General features: G+C 51.5%; 1 protein-coding gene across 6 annotated transcripts in view; it reads left to right on the top strand.

The window, feature by feature from the left end:
* CDH22 (cadherin 22) overlaps positions 1–17,742 on the top strand; it is a 121,863-nt gene extending 104,121 nt beyond the window's left edge. For 2 of the 6 annotated variants that reach the window (XM_036902109.2, XM_036902112.2), the window contains 4 exons: positions 1,380–1,501; positions 1,619–1,736; positions 7,209–7,460; positions 10,363–14,063. In XM_036902109.2, the coding sequence (XP_036758004.1) occupies positions 1,380–1,501; positions 1,619–1,736; positions 7,209–7,460; positions 10,363–10,916 (1,046 nt within the window). In that variant the 3' untranslated portion in view covers positions 10,917–14,063. Of the gene's footprint in view, positions 1–1,379; positions 1,502–1,618; positions 1,737–7,208; positions 7,461–10,362; positions 14,065–17,583 lie in introns of those variants that run through there. The other 4 variants (XM_036902108.2, XM_057503042.1, XM_057503044.1 and 1 more) reach the window with 3 other exon arrangements.
* Positions 17,743–18,217: the final 475 nt, after the last annotated feature.

Genomic DNA, 18,217 nt, shown 5'->3' with positions numbered 1-18,217 from the left:
CTAGAGTCACTTGATGTCATTGCTGGAAGGACCTTTGAGGATGTCTGCTTATTTAAAAAGCACTTGCTATCTGTTGTATGGTTTTAAGTGCTTTGCAGATATTAACTCAATCTGTCCTCTTATTACTAGTAGCCCCCTTTTTGCTGGTGAAAAAACTGAGGCACAAGATGGTCATGTGACCTGGCATGGCTCACACAGCTACTAAGTGGCAGAGTTGGGATGGGAACCACTTGGTCCCAGTGTCCTTACCCTTAGTCACTGTGCTCTGCTCATTTTCCAGGTGTGGAAACTGATATTAGAGAGGGAAAGGTCTTACCCAAGATCAAACACTGGGTCAAGGACAGAGTCATGCCTGGAATTCAAGCCTCTTCCAGTCTAAGTCCTTCCAGGCTTCATCCACCCGTTCAACAAATGTCTCAGAACACGCTCTGCACCCACAGTGCTGTGGGCCCAGGGAACCTGACCTCAAAGCCATCACAGGTGGAGGAATGGGGCCTTCACAGTTTGGCTGAGGACCCTGGCAAATAATCCCCTCCAGTCGGCTTGTCTTGCCCTCAGGATTGGATCTTGAAGAGCAGAGGTTTGGAAGTCCAGTTGTCAGCTGGCTGACTCTTTAACCTCTCCCATGTCTTCATTGCCCTTCAGCAATAGGGGGTGTAAACTATACCTCCTGTAAGACTTCTTCAAGGGCGCCTGAAATGGATGCGGGTGCTCTGGGTGCCTTCTGTGCACTCGCTGGCGATGGGATGGGGCCGGCAATGGTGATGAGAGTGTGGCTGGAGGTGGGAGTGGGGGTGGGCGGGCGATGGTGATGGGGCGGCTATGGCGGGAGCAGTGGTAGTAACGGTGGGCTGGTCCTGCTGGTTGTAATGGAGGTAGTGACCATGTTGGTGATGGGGCTGGTGGGAGCGAGAAGCGTGGTAATCATGAAGGCCTCCATGCCTGTGATGATGGTAGAGATGATGAAGGCGGTACTAGTGGATAAGGTGGTGGCGGCGACAGTTCTAACGGTGATGACCTAATGGTGATGGTAACAGAGGGGCGGTGATGGCATTGGTGACGGCGATAGTGGTGAGGCTGGCAGTGGGGGTGCTGATAGATGTTGGTAGAGGTGGCAATGTTAACGCTAACGGTAGTAGTGGTAATCGTAATGGTGATGGTGATGGTGAAGCGAGTGATGGTGACAGCAGCGGTGGTGGTGCCGGTTTTGGTGATAATGACCCACGTATGCCAGATGCCCCCAGTCCTGGTACCAGACTGATCAACCCACACATCTCTCAGAGTGACCCCACTGCCCAATCTAGTCCTGGCAGCGGGTGGCAGGTTGTCTAGATCTCACCCTCGATGCTTCTCAGCCTCCTCCTGCGCTCTTGTTCCAGACAATCATGCCCAGCTCTCCCGGGCGTCCTTACGGATCCGAATCCTGGATGTGAATGACAATCCCCCAGAGCTGGCCACACCCTACGAGGCAGCCGTGTGTGAGGACGCCAAGCCAGGCCAGGTACCGCCGAGGGGCTGAGGACTGGGGTTTGCTGCCAGGACTGGCCCAGGAACCCTCTAGCCAGGCCCAGAGTAGGCTTGGCCTCACAACAGCTCCTGCCCCCTCCTCACCCTTCAGCTCATCCAGACCATCAGTGTGGTGGACAGAGATGAGCCTCAGGGGGGGCACCGCTTCTATTTCCGCCTGGTGCCTGAAGCTCCTAGCAACCCTCATTTCTCTCTGCTCGACATCCAAGGTGAGTTACCTCTGAACCACCAGATTGTAGGATGCCCGGAGGGAGGGGTCTAGCCTCTTGCTCCCTTCTCATATTATAGATGGAAAGACTAAGGCATCCCGAGGGCTGTGCTGGGTCCAAGACCACACAGAAAGTGCAGTGGAGCTGTTACCCAGCCTGGTGGTCAAACCCTGAAGAGCAAGCAAGGGGGGTTGCTAGAGTGGAAAGGGGGCATCCCAAAGGTAGAGAATGGTAGGTGGAAAAGATACAGAGGGGGAATATGGGAGGAGTGGGTGGGCCAGAGTCCAGGGTAGAAGGAGCCCCTGGTCTATAAGCAGATTGAAAGAAGCCACATGCACACATTCCCACCTTCAGCTGAAAAAGTGCTCTGGACAACTCGCATTTCTCTCTGCATCCTTACAGACACCGTGGGAATGGTGTTCTTACCCTCCCCCCATTTTGCAGATGATGGACCGGAGCTCTCAGAGTATAAGGGACACCCCAAGGTCATAAAGGGCATCAGTGGTGAGCTGTGATCCAGCCACACCTGCCTCAGATCCAGTGTGCTTCCGGCCTTAGCTGCTGGCCACCTTGACCTTGGCTGGCAAACTGCCCCATCCGGTCCCAGCTCACCCCACTGGGACATATGCCCCAGCGAGTTCCCCAAGAAGGTGAAGTCTGAGCCTTTGAGGAACAGACTGGGGAGGGGTGTGGTCAATGGACTGGGAATGAGGGCCACGGGTCCCAACCCAGGCTCAGCTGATGGCTGCTCTGCAACCTCAGCAAGGTCTGCACCTGAGGCTCAGTCTCATCATGTGTAACATGGGACTGAAAACACCTGGCTCCCCACTAGGTGGCCCACGTGAAATCAGGGCTACCGAGGTATACTCTTAGGACCTCCAACATGGCAATCTCTTCTTTCAGCAATTATTTCTTGAACATTTGTTGAAACACAGTGCCTATATGTCAGGCACTGTTTGAAGGCCTGAAAATCCAGGGCAAAAAAGATAAAGTCCCCACCCTCGTGGAGTTCATATTCTAGTGAAGAGAGATAGAAATTAAACAAACAAATAATATGATGGGGATGGTAAGTGGTTGGAGGAGGAGGAGGGGGAATAATTCAATCTCCACGAGAGTCTGGACTTTGTCTAATTCAGTGCCTGATCCTGGTGCCTAGAGAAGTGCCTGGCACATAGTTGGTGTTAAAGAAAGTATGTTAAGCAGGGAAAAATAAGAGTAGAAAGTATTTTACTCTTAAAAAGTAAGAGTAGAAACTATTTTAAATAAGGTGGTCTGGGAAGTCCTCTCTGAAGGAATCAAAGTGAGTAAGTATCTAAAGGAAATTCAGGAGTGAGCCATGCAGATAATCGGACAAAGAATGATCCAGGTGGACAAAACAGCAAGAGCAAAGGCCCTGGGGTGGGAGCAGTCTTGGGATGTTTAAGAAACAGGAGACCTGTGTGGCTGGAGTAAGTGAATGACAGAACTAGGAGGAGATATAGTCAGAGAGGCACTAGGGGCCAGATTATGTTGGTTCCTTCTGACCCTGGAGAAGGTCTGGGACCACCCACAGGACCTTTACACCCCTTCCCTCCAAAGGGAGAGACCTCAGTGGCCTCTGAAGCCAGACCCATCTGTATTTTCAGGAGTCATTTAAAAAATATTTAGCAATCGGTGTAGCTCAGATAACCAATCAGAAAGGCCACTGACCATAAATAACTTGGAACAGAGTTGGGGAGCCCCTGCTGTGGCACGCTTTAACCCCTTAGTGGCTTGACTGTGTCAGAGTGGAGAGTCCTTGGGGGAAAGGCAGAGGAGACAGCAGGGAAGTACTTGGGGGGCTCAGAGTCAAGGCTATTTAAACCTTTTTGGAAATATTTCGATATTTCAACAACCAGTACCGCTCTGCCTGCTCATTATTCCAATGGTTTTGTGAGCTAGTCCCAGGCGATACAAGTAACCCTGGCTTGACCTCACCAAGTTCACGACCCAGGGGGCCTGAGGTTCTGTCCCAACTGCTTCTCCTGGACTGGGAGCCCCCAAGAGCTCCCATCCAGTGTGACCACCTGGTGTGAGCTCCGGGAGCGAGGGCTACAGGCCCGTGCCAAGGCCGGCGCAGCCGTGGAAGGTACCCTCTAGTCCCCAGCTCCTTCCCGTGGCATGCCCAGCCTCCTCCTCCTCACTATTTTAAATAGCCTGGGTGACAAACAGCTACCCCAACCCATCTGTTTCTTTGTACACATTTGTAGCCGGTTTGGAAATGTGATTTATAAATATTGCTTTTGCAGCCAGGGATTGACACTGATGTATGTCAGGCCAGATGGATGGATGCAGAGCTGGGCACAGATCCCACCTAGGAGGGTGGGGAGAGGGTCTGGGGTGGCCAGCGGCTTTCCCAACAGAAGCCAGCCACTGCCCAGAAGGTGGCCCAGGGGGTTCAGGGATGATGCCCGGGATTCCCTCCTGTTGGCTGGAAGACTGGCAGGGACCAGAGCTCCCGGAACATATGGCTCCGTGGCCAAAGACTGCAACCCTGAGCAACAAGCATCTCTCCTCTCTTCTGTTCTTGCTTGGGAATGTGAGGCTGAGCCACAGCCAGCCCCTCATTTTTCAAATCTGCCTACTTCTCTGTGCCTCCACTAACACAATCATCTCATACCTAAAACCCACAGTAGCTTCTTAAGTGGTCTTCCACATCTACTCTTGTACTTTTAGATTAGAAGCTCTCTGCCGGGAATGTAGGCTCATGAGGGCAGGTAACCATGCCTGTCTTGTTTCTTGCAGTGTCTTCAGGGGCTAGAACAATCCTAACAGACAGAGGGGGTTCAATTAGTAGCTGTTGTTGAATGAATGGGTGATATATCACTAGGTCACATCTTTGCTTAAAACCCACCAATCAATGGCCTCCCATCACTTTTAAGAAAATTCCCCCTGTTCTTTACTACCACCTTTAAGACTTTCTATGATGAGCGCCTGCCTTCCCCTCCAGCGTCATCCTAACTCCCTCTAGCCACCACCCACATCCCTGCAAGGACTGCTTTCAGTTCCATGACTACCCTGTGCTTCTTCCAACCCCAGGCCTTTGCATGTGCTGTTCCTTTTCCTGAACTCATCATTCAAAACTCAGCTATAACATCACTTCTTCCAAGGTCTCCCTGACTTCTTAGGCTGGGTCACGTCTTCTGTTATGTGCTATTCCTATATTTTTCCTTCTTAGGACTCTCTGTGGTTTGTAAATGTGGACTAAATTGTGGGTTTATTTGATTGACGTTTGTCTCTCACATTGGAATGTAAAAGCTCAGATCCAGGACTGTGGTTGAGGCAGTTCTCCATTGTTTTCCCTCAGTGACTAACATGGTGCCTAGAACATAGTAGTTACTCAATAAAGATTTATTGGATGGGTGGATGGGTGGATGGATGGGTGGATAGGTAGAGGATGGATGGATAATTTGATGAGTGGATAGAAAAGGTAACTATGTCATCAATTCACTGGATAAATTCAGGCAAGTCACTTTTCACATATATAAAATGGAAATAATGTCACACTCTTGGTTGTGAAGATTAAACATCACCATGTATTTAAAGTATCCACACAGTCCTTGATGCATAACCAGACGCAGTCAGTGCCCAACACTATCCGTTCTTTTCCTCCTCTTGCTCTTGAGCGTCCTTTCTCCCCCAGGGGTAGGCAGATATTTCCCAGCTGGGGTTGACTCACCCTTTGACAGGAAGCCAGAGCTCCAGCCAGATCATGAGGAGCTGACCCAGGACCACCAGTTACCCTGAAACTTGTGGCTGATTCAAGCTTTATTCTTCAAGTCTGGCTGTGTGCCAGGGAAGAGACAGGCACACGCTAACTTAACGCAATGTGACAAGCGCTGTAACATAAGTGTGCATGGCACCTGCATAGTCAGAGCAGGGAGGGGGGAGCCATAAATCCTTCCTTCCCGGGGAAGCAGAGAAAGGCGGCCACAGAAAGGAGGTGACATTTAGCTGGAGCATGACGGATGAGGAATTTACCCGGGCAAGAAGGCGGAGAGGGTATTCCAGCTAGCGGAACATGGTGAGTAAAGGCAGGGCAGCCTGGACGGAGAGCAGCACGTGATAGAGCCCAGGGAACGTGGGGGTGAGTGTGAGGAAAGTAACAAACAGCATTTGTTGAGGCTTTCTGTGCGGGGGGCTAGTCTAAGCGTTGTGCATGAGTTTTACCATTTAATCTTCACACCTATGTGATAATGTTTTTCTCAGTTACACATGAGGAAACTGAGGTCGAGAGAAGCGAAATGAGTTTCCCATATAGTAAATGATTGACTCAGCATTATTTTTTAACATTTCTATGGAAATTTTCAAATGTGTGTAAAAGTAGACAGAATACTATCATGAACCCATATGTGCCCATCACTTGAGCTTCAACCCATGACCAGCCTCATTTCATCTGGACCTCCAGTCCACTTCACAGACATGCTCAAGGCCATAAGTCAGCCGTTCCAAGGGCTCTTTTTCCCCTGCATTGTGTCCATCATGGGGAAGGCCAGGACTGGGGCCCTGGACTGTGGCCACAAAGCTGGGGGAGGGACCCAAGCTGCCAAAGTCTGAGGTCAGTGAGGCAGGAAGACAGGGCCCCCGTTTTGTGGAGTTGGCTGTGAAGGGTTGGGGGCAGCAGCCAGCTGGGCTCCGAGTACTTCTCTACTGCCACGTTGGCAACCATCAAAATAACAGAAGCTCAGGGATGCCTGACCCATACAGAAGGGGTGTGGAGGGGGCGGGGAGGGCAGGGGAGCAGGAGCCACTCACCACATAATCCCTTGCTCCAAAGCCCCCCAGATCCTGCGTGGGTTCCCAGTACTGTGGATTTGACTCCTGTTAGTTCACTGTCCTCTCTGGCCACACATTAAAAAGGAAAGAGGTGGGTGAGGAGAGCTGGGTACAATAGGGTCCCCATGTCCGGCTCCAGGGGCCATGCCCCAGCCCTCCTGGCTCAGCCTCTAATTCCTGACAGAAAGCCCCCTCAGCCAAGGGCAGGTGCCAGCCAGCGTTTCCATTCTTCTCTGATGATCCCGGGCAGAGCCGAGCAGACCACAGGCAGCTGGAGAAGAACCACAGGACTCAGGGTCAGGATGCACTGGGCAGCTGGGACAAAAACAAGCTGAATGGAAGGATGAATGGAAAGAGTTTTGACATAGCCAGGGACAGAATCTTGGGCTAGCTGGGGACAGGACCTTGGCACAGCTGGGGACAAAATCTTGAGACAGAATAAGGGCAGAGTTGCAGACTAAATGGCTGGGAACAAGATATTTCAGCAGCTAGGGACAGAATTTGGGGACAGCTGATAACAGAATTTTGGGAGATCAGGGAATAAACCCAGGCATCGGCTGGGAGGCAGCAGTTTGGGGCATAGGGAGGCAAATCCCAGGGTGGAATCAGGAGGTGTCTGGGACAGGGGAGGCTGATCCTGGGCCCCAAGTCACATGCCACTCCCTTCTCCTGGAGCAGACAACACGGCCGCAGTGCACACGCAGCACATGGGCTTCAACCGGCAGGAGCAGGACGTGTTCTTCCTGCCCATCCTGGTGGTGGACAGCGGGCCGCCCACGCTGAGCAGCACGGGCACGCTCACCATCCGTATCTGTGGCTGCGACAGCTCCGGTGCCATCCAGTCCTGCAACACCACGGCCTTCGTCATGGCCGCCTCCCTCAGCCCCGGCGCCCTCATCGCCCTCCTGGTCTGTGTCCTCATCCTGGTCGGTGAGTCCACTGAGAGCCACTGCCTACCCTAAACTGGCCTCCATCCTGGGGCCCTGGATTGCCTTCCCTAGTAGCCCCCATGGGGCCTCAGTTTCCCTCTCCATGCAGGAAGGGTTGGCCTGAATGATCGCCCAGCTCTAGTCTGCGGCTCCTATGAGAAGCCTTGTAAGTACAGAGCAGCCCCACCACCAACTCCAGACAGTGTCAGCCCCCACCTGAGACCAGTTTCATGCTGGCCCACCGCTACATGGCCCAAACTCCCTAGTTTTTAAAAACCAAGCATATTTTTAAAAATTATCTCATGTCTATTGTCTTTTTCTATTCTCTATGAAAGACTTTGAGTAAAAAGGGCTCTTGTGAACCTCACGACCATTCAGCCAAGTGTATCACCCCCATTTTTCAGACGAGGAAACTGAGTCTCAGAGAGGCTAAGTGACCTGCGTAAGGGCATGCAGTTAGTCTTCTGACTATAATACAATCAGGTCTTCTCACCTTGTGTTCCCTGCTCCTTTCACTACACCACCTGCTATCAATCTAAATGGGGGGTAAAACTTTGGGGCAGCTGGAGCAAAATCTTAAGACGTTTGGGGCAAAATCCACTCTGGGATCAGTTCTACTGGTGGTCAGTTGAACCCCTAAAGTGTCCCCTGTGAAGAGATCACGTTTCAGGAGCTAAAATGGATTCCAGTGTCCATGATGCCATCTCTCACTGTCACGTAGAAAGGCCTCACCGGGGCTTTGACAACTAACTTCATGGAACAGCCAGAGCGAGTGGGACTCTGGGAGGTCCAGGCTGCAGATACCAGCTTTCGTAGTTCCCAGGGAGATGTCAGCTGCCTCCTGTCTCTCGCTACCTGAGCTGAAGTGGCTGCTGCCCACCCCAGGAGGACCTGCCTGTGGCCAAGCTGCACCTTCTCGGGTTCCCCAGAAGCCTGGGTTCACTCCTCCTTGCTGGGAGGCCTGGGCCCTCCCTCTTCTCCCCACCCCAGCCCATGGCTCAGAAACCCTTTTTCCAGAGGGTGCACTTTACAGCGGTTTCATTTTCTGAGGCAGTGCAAACAAATTTCTGCCTAATTGCCCACAAACGAAGAAAGTGCACATCAGTGCTCTAAAGGTGATGGGCGGAATCGCTGATCAGGCCTGGCACATCTGTTGCCCGCCGCCCGAGCTCCCCACCATCTGCTCTCACGGGCATCCCCCTCCGCAGTTCCCAGCCGAAAGCCATCCATCCATCTTTCCCACTTCTCTCCTGACACCTGCCCTCCCTCCAGACCTGTACCCAGCCCCACCCCCTTCCTTGTCATGAGCCTCCTTGTTAGGTCGTAAGCTGGCGCCCTGCCCCATGGCCCTAGCAGCTGGCTCTGGCCACTGGCCCAGCCTGAGATGTTTGGAGTAGCAAAAAGAATCCAGTGCTTGGCCTTGTACCCAGCACATGTCTGTCCACCCCCTTATTCATTTAATTCTCTCATTCATTCATGGATCAATTCCTTACTTATCCATCTGGTGAGTCCCCACTATGTGTTAAACTATTCTAGGCACTGGGATTCATCCATAAACAAAAGAGATGAAAAGAAAAGCCCTGAGTAACTGCAAAGTTGGGGTTGCCATCCTGAGATGGGGGAGACTGAGGGTGGGGAAGGGGAAGGGCTATTTTTTCAAATTTGGACATGTTAAGTTTGAGCTTCTCTTGGTCAACCCAGAGGACTTGTTGAATGGAAAACTGGATGTACCATCTGGATTTCAGCAGAGAAGTCTGGGCAGGAGGTTGAGATACGGGAGTAGTCAGCCTCTGAATGGCACTTAAGACGAGACTGAAGGAGAGCACCCAGTGAGGGTGTGTGGATAAAGGATCAAGGGCCGAATCTTGGGACATGTGATGTTAAGTCAGAGAGGAGAGGAGAAGCCTTCTTAGGAGACTGAGAGCCAGTGATCAGTGAGGTGGGAAGAGGAAGATAAATGGGTCAAGTGAAGAAACCCAAGGGATGATTCATTCATTCACTCATCCTTTCTCTACAGCCGTCTCCATCCAGCTTCTCAGTCATTCAACAAGCCTGTTTCAAGGGTTTATTGACAGCCAGGCACAAGCTAGGAGAACATTCCCCGTGTCCTCCAGGGTAGTTTAGAGTGTGTATATCCTGGGGTGAGGAGAGACAGACATGTTGACAAAGCAGAGTCTGTGCTATGATGAGCTGTGGCTCTCAAAGCCCAGCTGCCTGGGCATCCCCTGGAGGCCTCATGGAAACAGACTATGGGCCGCACCCAGCAGATCTAGGGTGGGGCCTGAGAACTTGTATTTCTAACAAGGTCCAAGAGATACTGATGCTGCTGGTCCAGGAATCATACTTTGAGAACCTGTGTGTAGAAGGAGGAACCCCTCACCAGGGGAGCTCGGAGGTGAAGGTACTGCCTGGCATGGAGCTCTCAGGGAAGGACTCATGCAGGACATGCCTTGGCCTGAGACCCAAAGGGCTAAAGCAGGCACTTAGGACTTCTGGAGTGGACAGAGGAGAAAAGGAGGTCATTTTCACCCTCCCACCCCATCTGCATCTCAAGTGCCCTCTTCATACCCCCAGCACCTAGACACCTCATTGCGGGTAGGAGGGTATCTCTTCATAGAGTTGAGGGTGGAGACCTCAGAGGTTGGGTCCAGCCCTCAACACCAACGAAATCTCTTAACACTGCTGTCTTGGAGTGTTTAACCTTGGTTTGCATACCTCCCAAGATGGAGGGCTCACTATCTACCCATACAGCCAACTCAGTTCTACTATAAGAAAGGGGTTTTTATGCACAGAAATCTAGGAAATGTGCGCCAGCGTTTAGGCTGGGCCGGCTCCACCGTGGGTTTGGCGGGGAAGGCGGTCCTCGGAATGCCCTTACTCGCCCCCTTCTTCCTCCCGCGCAGTGCTGGTGCTGCTGATCCTCACACTCAGGCGCCACCACAAGAGCCACCTGAGCTCCGACGAGGATGAGGACATGCGCGACAACGTCATTAAATACAACGATGAGGGCGGAGGCGAGCAGGACACCGAGGCCTACGACATGTCGGCGCTGCGGAGCCTCTACGACTTCGGCGAGCTCAAGGGCGGCGAGGGGGGCGGCGGCGGCGGTGCGGGCGGGGGCGCGGGCAGCCCCCCGCAGGCCCGCCTGCCGTCGGAGCGCCACTCGCTCCCGCAGGGGCCGCCGAGCCCCGAGCCGGACTTCTCGGTGTTCAGGGACTTCATCAGCCGCAAGGTGGCGCTGGCGGACGGGGACCTGTCGGTGCCGCCCTACGACGCCTTCCAGACCTACGCCTTCGAGGGCGCGGACTCGCCGGCCGCCTCGCTCAGCTCGCTGCACAGCGGCTCAACGGGCTCCGAGCAGGACTTCGCCTATCTCAGCAGCTGGGGCCCGCGCTTCCGGCCCCTGGCCGCCCTCTATGCCGGCCACCGCGTGGACGACGAGGCCAAGGCCTCCTAGCCCCCCGCCCCCACCGTCTGGCGCTGCTCGCCCCACCCAGGACCCAACTGGACCCAAGGACAAAGCGTTTCCCCTGCTCACCCCCTTCCCCAACCCTTCCACCTCCCAGGGCGGCTGGACAGAAGGTGGGACTTGTTGGGGTCGTCCTCCCGAACGCCCCTCCACCGGGGGGCATGCAGCATTTGCCCAGAGATGCGGAAATCTGACCGACGTCATTAAAACTGCAGTGAGACCGGGCACTGCGTGGCTCTGGGTTAGAAAGGGAGGTAGGGCAGCGTTGCTCCCTGGAGAAGGGGAGGGTCACTCACTCCTGCCTGGCGGAAAGCCCTGGAGGGAAGACACTGCTGAGGTGCCCCCAGGCCTCCCCCATCAGAGTTGAGAGGAAAGAAGGGCTCTTCATTTACTAAGCGCCTACTGTGTGCTAGGACACTGCAAAGACCATCTTAGTCATCACAGAATCCATGAGGTGGGGCCCTGCAGGTAACAGATGGACAAAGCTACCCAGAGAAGTGGCTGTGACCTGTCCAAGGATACCTGGTCAGTGAAGGGTGGAGCCTTTGGCACTTACCCCTTGCCTGGCCTTGGTCAGGTTCCTGCGTTTCTCTGGGCCCCAGTTTCCTTGTGTGTCAATTGAGGCTAATAACAGGACCTACCTCGAAGAATTGTGAGGATAAAAAGGGTTCATAGTGTCACGTGGTTAGGACAGTGCCTGGCACATAGTAGGTGTTCAATAAATGTTAGCCTTTGACACTATTACTATCTCTGTCATTATTAGAAGCCCAGGGTGTCTGCCTCCCAGGTCCAGCTCTCTCCTTGATGCCAGTTGTCCTCCCCTTTTCCCAAAATCTCCAAGGGAAGAGGAAATGGTCCCAACTGTCAGTCCTGCTCCTGCCCTGAGTGGAGGATAGGGACATTCCCAGTGCCTGTGGAGCCCTCCGGAGTCTCAGGAACACTGAAATAGGACACCTGGGATGCTGTGAGAGGACAAGCTGGGAAGTTCCAGGACTTGGATGAGGTGGGAGCGTGGGAGGGAGATGAAGGGGCTGAAAGACACTGGGCATGGTGGGGACCTTATCTATTTGGTCTGGGAACTCATCAGCCTCCCCATCCATGGACCCCAAGTGAAGAATCGCAGGGTTACATCATCACTAACAGCCTCCAGCTCTGAAACCATTTGATTGTAAGAGGTTATTTGGCCTCCTACCCCACTCCCAAGTGACTCATTCATTCCACATTGATCAGCTGTGCATTCCAGATCTGCTAGCTGGGCAGCCTTCATCAAGGTCCTCAACTGCTGAAGCCTCAGTTTACTCATCTGTAAAATGGGGCTAATAATAGTCCCTCCTTTAGATGGTTGTTAAGAGGCTTACAGGAGATAATGAATATTAAGCTCTGATCTCAGTGCCTTCCTGACACATTGAGGGTGCTCAATAAATACTCGTTAGCCTTATTTTTTATCCTCCCAGGGAGCATTCATTCATTCCCTCCATATTTGCCAATGTCCACTGTGACAGATCAAGAGATGGTCAGTATGTCCTGAGTGCCTTGCCTGTATTATTTCATCTAAGTTAGATACAGCCAGCCCAGTTCACAGATGAGGAAACTGAGGCTCAGAGAGTAGTAACCTGCCCAAGTTAACACAGATCACAAGTAATTCTTGTCTTCCATTCACTCCAGGCCCAACTGGGTGGGGGGCAGGGGACAGAAGCAGCCAACAATAATAGATGTGGTAAGAGATGTAGCAGAATTAACAGAATAAGGTCCTGGAAACACTGAAGAAAGATTGAATGATTCCTGGAGTGCTTCCCAGAGGCGGTGACTCCAACTGGATTTTGAAGAATGAGAATGAGATGTATGAGATGGCCAAGCAAGCAGGGGCATTCCAAGCAGAGAAGAGCATTTGCAAAGGCTGAGGGCAGGGGAGAGGCAAGAAGAAGCATGTGGTGGCTTCAGGAACAGTGTGTGGTCCCAGGGGATGGATCACTGGATGGTGAGTGGTGAGATTTGTCAGGGAAAGCTGGCTGAAGGCAGGTTGGGAAAAGAATATGAGGGCCAGAAGCCTTATGATTTGCTCAACTTGGGCATGTCTCCTAAAGTCCATTGAGGGTGGCTAATGGTGGAGATACGGATATGGGGTTAGCCTGGTAGTCCCAGTGGGGGGATATTGGGACCCTCATCCCATGTAAGACCCCCTTACCCCATGATTCCTGAAGCTCGTCTACAAATGGGTATAGTAACTTGGGGACCTATGGGGACAAGTGATCCTCTTTCTGACCTATGTGTGCCCAATGCTGAGGTTGGTAATTGCCATTTCCTTTGTAGAGGTCCTGAGATCCAGAGGAGTAAAGTGACTGGCTCAAGGTCACCCAGCTGGTATGGGACAGAGCGGAACAGCATAGGACCCCCTGATTCCAAATCTCTGCTCCTTCCATGTGTTCTGGTTGCCTTGACAGATTCTGACCCTGCCAAAAATGCAGTTACAGGCAGATTGTGTGTCTAGAGAGACATACAAACATGAAGTCACAAGGACCCTTGAACATCTTGTCCAAACCCCATACATGGGGAATGACTTTCCCAAGGTTACATAGAGTTAAGGATCTGGCCAGAAATAAAGAACATTATTCATCCAGTGTCACCTTCTGAGCCTCTGGCTCGGGTGTTCACCAGCTGTGTGACTTTGAGCAAGTAATTTACCCTCTCCGTGACTTCATGTTCTTATCCATAAAGTGCACACATTCCGAACACCTGCTCCATAAGGTTGTCAGGAGGGTAAAATGCATTAATGATGACTGACACTCACTGACCACTTCCCACGCGCCAGCATTGCAGTAAGCACTTCAGTAAACTAACTTATGTTATCCAACCACCCCATGAGCAGCCCTCGTTTTTATAGGTGAGAACTGAGGCACAAAGAGGTTACCTTGCCCAAGATCAAACAACTAATAAATGGAGATGCCAAGATTGAATGGAGGTGCTCTGGCCCCGAGACCTACACCATCAGCAGCACGCACAGTGCCTGGCACACAGGAAGCACTGAGCACATGTCCAAGCATAGTCGAGGTCACTGTCTGTGCCCTGGGAGAGCTTGTTCCCCCACTCCCTGCTGCGTTGTACAGCCTGGGGGCGTCTCCCATCCCCCCATGATTTCCGCTTGTTCCTGGGCAGGGTCTGTAGGGAAAGGCAATGGTTCCCTCCACCTACCTTGCTTCCAGCTCCTATGTCTGCATTTGCCATCCTGTTGGGCCCTGAGCAAGCCTGGGAGTGAAATCCAGTGGATCTGGCCCCTGTGCTGGGTTCTACAAAGTGTCCACTAGTGCCAAGCATTTTGTGAGCTTTGTACACTTGCCTGATGATCTGAGGTCACAGAGAAGGATCTTGTACACAGCCTTTGGGCATCTGCCTCACTTCTTCCCACCAAATCTTCCTATATGATGTAGCAGAGAACGGCCACCCCAGCTCCAGGCTCTAACTGGACACACCCAGCTCTATCAAGAAGCTCAGAAAATAAAGAACCTTCCATTTACCGTGTCTGCCCTTATAGAGCATCTGGAAAAATGAAAAGGAAAAATTCCCCTTATGTTGTCACCACCCCATCACCATCACTAGGACAGGATGAGAGAATATTTAGGGTCATGAGCAAGAACTGATGTCTAATTGGCCAAGAATATTAGAACCAGGGACATTAACGACAAGGCCCGTGATGGTAATGCTGCTGATGGTGGTGGTGGTGATGACAGCGCCCTTACATAGTGCTTGCTGTATGCCAGGCTTCTGTTCTAAGCATTGTACTATTACTAATATATGTAAAACCCATGGAGAGTGCACTCAGTTTACTGTGTTCAGCCCTTTACATAAGTTGCCTTGTTTGACTCTAAGCAGATCGGTCATTAGCCCTATTTTATAGATGAGAAACCCAGTGCTCACAGATGGAGAGGCTTGCTCAAGGGCACAAAGCTTGTAAGGGCCAGCACCATTTCACACACACCCCACCATGAGTCTGCACAAGATCAGGACGACTCATATTCTGAGTGGAGTTTCTGGGGGAGTGTCAGGAGGAGAGAGAAGCAGTTAGTTGAGGGGGAGGCTCTCCAGACAGATGGCAGAGCTGGGGAGCAAGTTGGAGGTGGGGCTGAGGCTGCGGGCCAAGCCCAGGTCTGCATCTCTGGTGTGTGCCAATATGTATGCCTGCATGTAGCTGTGGGCGTGCCCTAGGGAAGTGGGAAGCCAGTGTGGAGCACACAGATCAGCAACTAACCTTCCACCTCTTGATTCAGGCAGCTGAGAGAGCTGGCTGCTGTCATTGGGGGTGGCTAAGCGCCCGCATCCGTCAGCCAGCCGTCATCACTACCCACCCCCAGGTCACGAATCAGCAGCTCCACTTACCTCCTGCCAGCAAGCGCTTTCAGGCCAGCTCTGTCACTGGCCACTGAGCCTTTGGAAAGTGTAACCCTGTCAGCCCTCACTCTGAGGCAAGAGTGTTTACGCTTCAATGCGTGCATGTGGGTGCACAAGCTCACCCACACACTCATGCCAGCACATGATGCATGTACGTGTGTACCCTCAGACATGTTCCCACCTGGGTGCACAATGCAGACACACGCATGCTCACAGCCATGCACACAGAGCATATCCCTGCAGGTCTGCAAATACGGTCACATGCCTACACACAATGTATGTACTAGAGGCAAGTTCTTACGTGTGCATTCACATTTATACACAAAGTATACACATGCCTTCCACAGATGTGTTTAATACACGTATGTACATGTGCACTGATACTCTTCTATGAGCCCATACATTTTCCCATTCAGGCATGCACTCATACACATTCATGAACATATGTGTGTTCCCAGACACTCCCATGCAGGTACACAGTACATGTATGTGTATCCCCTCAGATGTGCTTTTGTACACACAGTCATAGCTCCATGTACACATTGCAAATGCATATGTACATTTGTATGCATGCCCAGGAGAGCATGTGTAGCCTCAGAAACAGTCAGTCACAAACTCTAAATTCAAGTGCATAATGTGGATAGATCTGTTTACAAGTAGGTCTGTGTGTATATAATATACATGATCATTTATAAGCATCTAAACAAACAGGTGTCCCCCAATAAGCACTGAGATCTACACCAAGCACACACATATATGCAATAATATATACCACCATGCATCTGCCTGCCTACATGTGTGTACCTCCACATCCTGACCAACTGTCTTCGGGCACCTAACTATCTCTATTCACCTGTATCTCCAGGCATGTGCATGTACCTTCATGGTTCATCCATAGCTGTGCCACATCTGCCTAACTCCATACTCAAGCATGCACACAGACACATGCCTCTGAAGCCTGCTTCCCTCACATGTGTGAAGTCAGAGCCCTGACACGTGGGTGCACACATGCCCCTCTAGGGTACAGCCTGCCCCAGCCCCGGATTGTCAGGTGTGCTGGGGACAGCAGGAATGGTGCCTACATGCAGAAATCGCCACTCACGCAGAATTGCATCTGCCGCAAACTTCTCATCTGCTGTGCAAATGATGATTAAATGTTATTGTGCAAGAAAAAACGGCAAGGAGGGATTCATTAGCTTTATTGTCAGGAAGGACTCCATGGGCTAGAGCTCCCAACTGCAAGGCTGGCTTAACCCCCTGTGTGCTGGTAGTGCCATGTTCAGATGTGGCTTGTAGTGAACAAAGGCCAGGGAGACAGAGATCCCAGCACTGGGCCCATGTGAGCTAGCCCAAGTACAGAGAGCACGGGAGAGAGTCATGGGTCCAGGTGGCTGCTCCAACCTTGCCCCTTGTTTGCTGTGTGGCCTTGGACTTGTCATTTCATTCATCAAATAATCTCTCACTCCTACCATGTCGTAGAAATAGAGATTCAGAGGTTATGGTCCTTCCTGGATACATGGGGCTTCTCAGACGGAGAGCAGCATTCCAGGCCAATGAATCAACTTAAGGAAAGGATTGAAGGCTTGGAAACACAATAGCAGTGCAGGGCTTGTCACCATCCCTGATGAGGAAGGGCTTGCTCCTGGGCCTGGGCCTGGGCAGATCAGTTGGAGGACAGTTTGTAAAGGGTCCAGTAGGCCCCTCCAAAGAGCTTGGGGCTTTTCCCAACAACAATAGGAAACTGTGAAATGTGTATAGGGTTAACAGATAAAATACAGGGTGCTCAGTTAAATTTGAATTTCAAATAAATAATGACATTTTTTTAGCATTAATATATCATAAATATTGCACAGGACATACTTATACTAAAACGCCTAGTTATTATTTATCTGAAATTCACATTTAACTAGGGGTCCTGTATTTTTATTTGCCAAAACTGGCAACTCCAAGTTAAGATTTGTATTTTAGAGAGATCACCCTGGCTGCTGTGTCCACGGTAGATTAGAAGGTGAGAGAAGAAAGAGGGTGACCAATGAAGAGGTGAGGCGGTCATAATCTCACCTTCTTTAATCAAAGAACCCCCAATTTTTAGCTGGGCACGTGGCCATCCATTACAAGGACAACATTTCCTAGGCTCCATGTTCTTTTGCCTGGACTGAGTTCCAGCCACTACAATCTAAGCAGAATTGTAATGTGGCAGCTTCTGGGACACCTCCTTGTGAGACTGTTGACCCATGCCTTTTTCCTTTTTCCTATTCCTTTCTCCTTTCAGATAGGTGAACAAAGCTGAGATGGCTGGAGCTCAAGCAGCCACCTTGGACCACGAGGACCATGAATAGACAAACAATGAACCAGAAGACTTAGTTGCTTTCAACTTCACAGAGCCATCACACCAGCCCTGAACTGCCCTCATCCACACTTGGTTTACATGACAGAGAAATAAACTTTCAACTTGTTGAAGTTGCTGTTATTTTGCTTCTCTGTCCCAAGCAGATGAGCCTGATTCTAGCTGATACCAGAAGCTGACACAGGAATCTCAGAAAGATGTTGAGCCTTAAACTGGGTCAGCAACAGTGGATTTGAGAAATATTTAAAAGGAAGACCCAGCAGGAGTTGGTAATTGACTAGGTAAAGGGATGGTGGGTAGTGAAGGCCAAAGGCTTCAGGCTTGAGTGAAGTTGGACAGTAAAGCTGCTAATGAGCCAGGGAACACAGGAGAAGCCTCAGGTCTGGGATCATGGGAAGTCAGTTTGTTTTGGGGCATGTTGAGTTTGTGGGGCCTGAGGACCATGTGCATGAGATGCAGAAATTTAGGGTTGGAGCTCAGGAAAGAAGGAGGACTAATGAGGGCTTGGCTGGCTACCCTGATCTATAGCAGAGCTGACATCATACGAACAAGGGAGGCC

Source organism: Manis pentadactyla, chromosome 5 (genome assembly GCF_030020395.1).
Source record: "Manis pentadactyla isolate mManPen7 chromosome 5, mManPen7.hap1, whole genome shotgun sequence".
NCBI classification, from domain to species: Eukaryota; Metazoa; Chordata; class Mammalia; order Pholidota; family Manidae; genus Manis; species Manis pentadactyla.
Note: the sequence above shows the minus strand (reverse complement) of the source record. Positions and strands in the feature narration are given on the sequence as shown.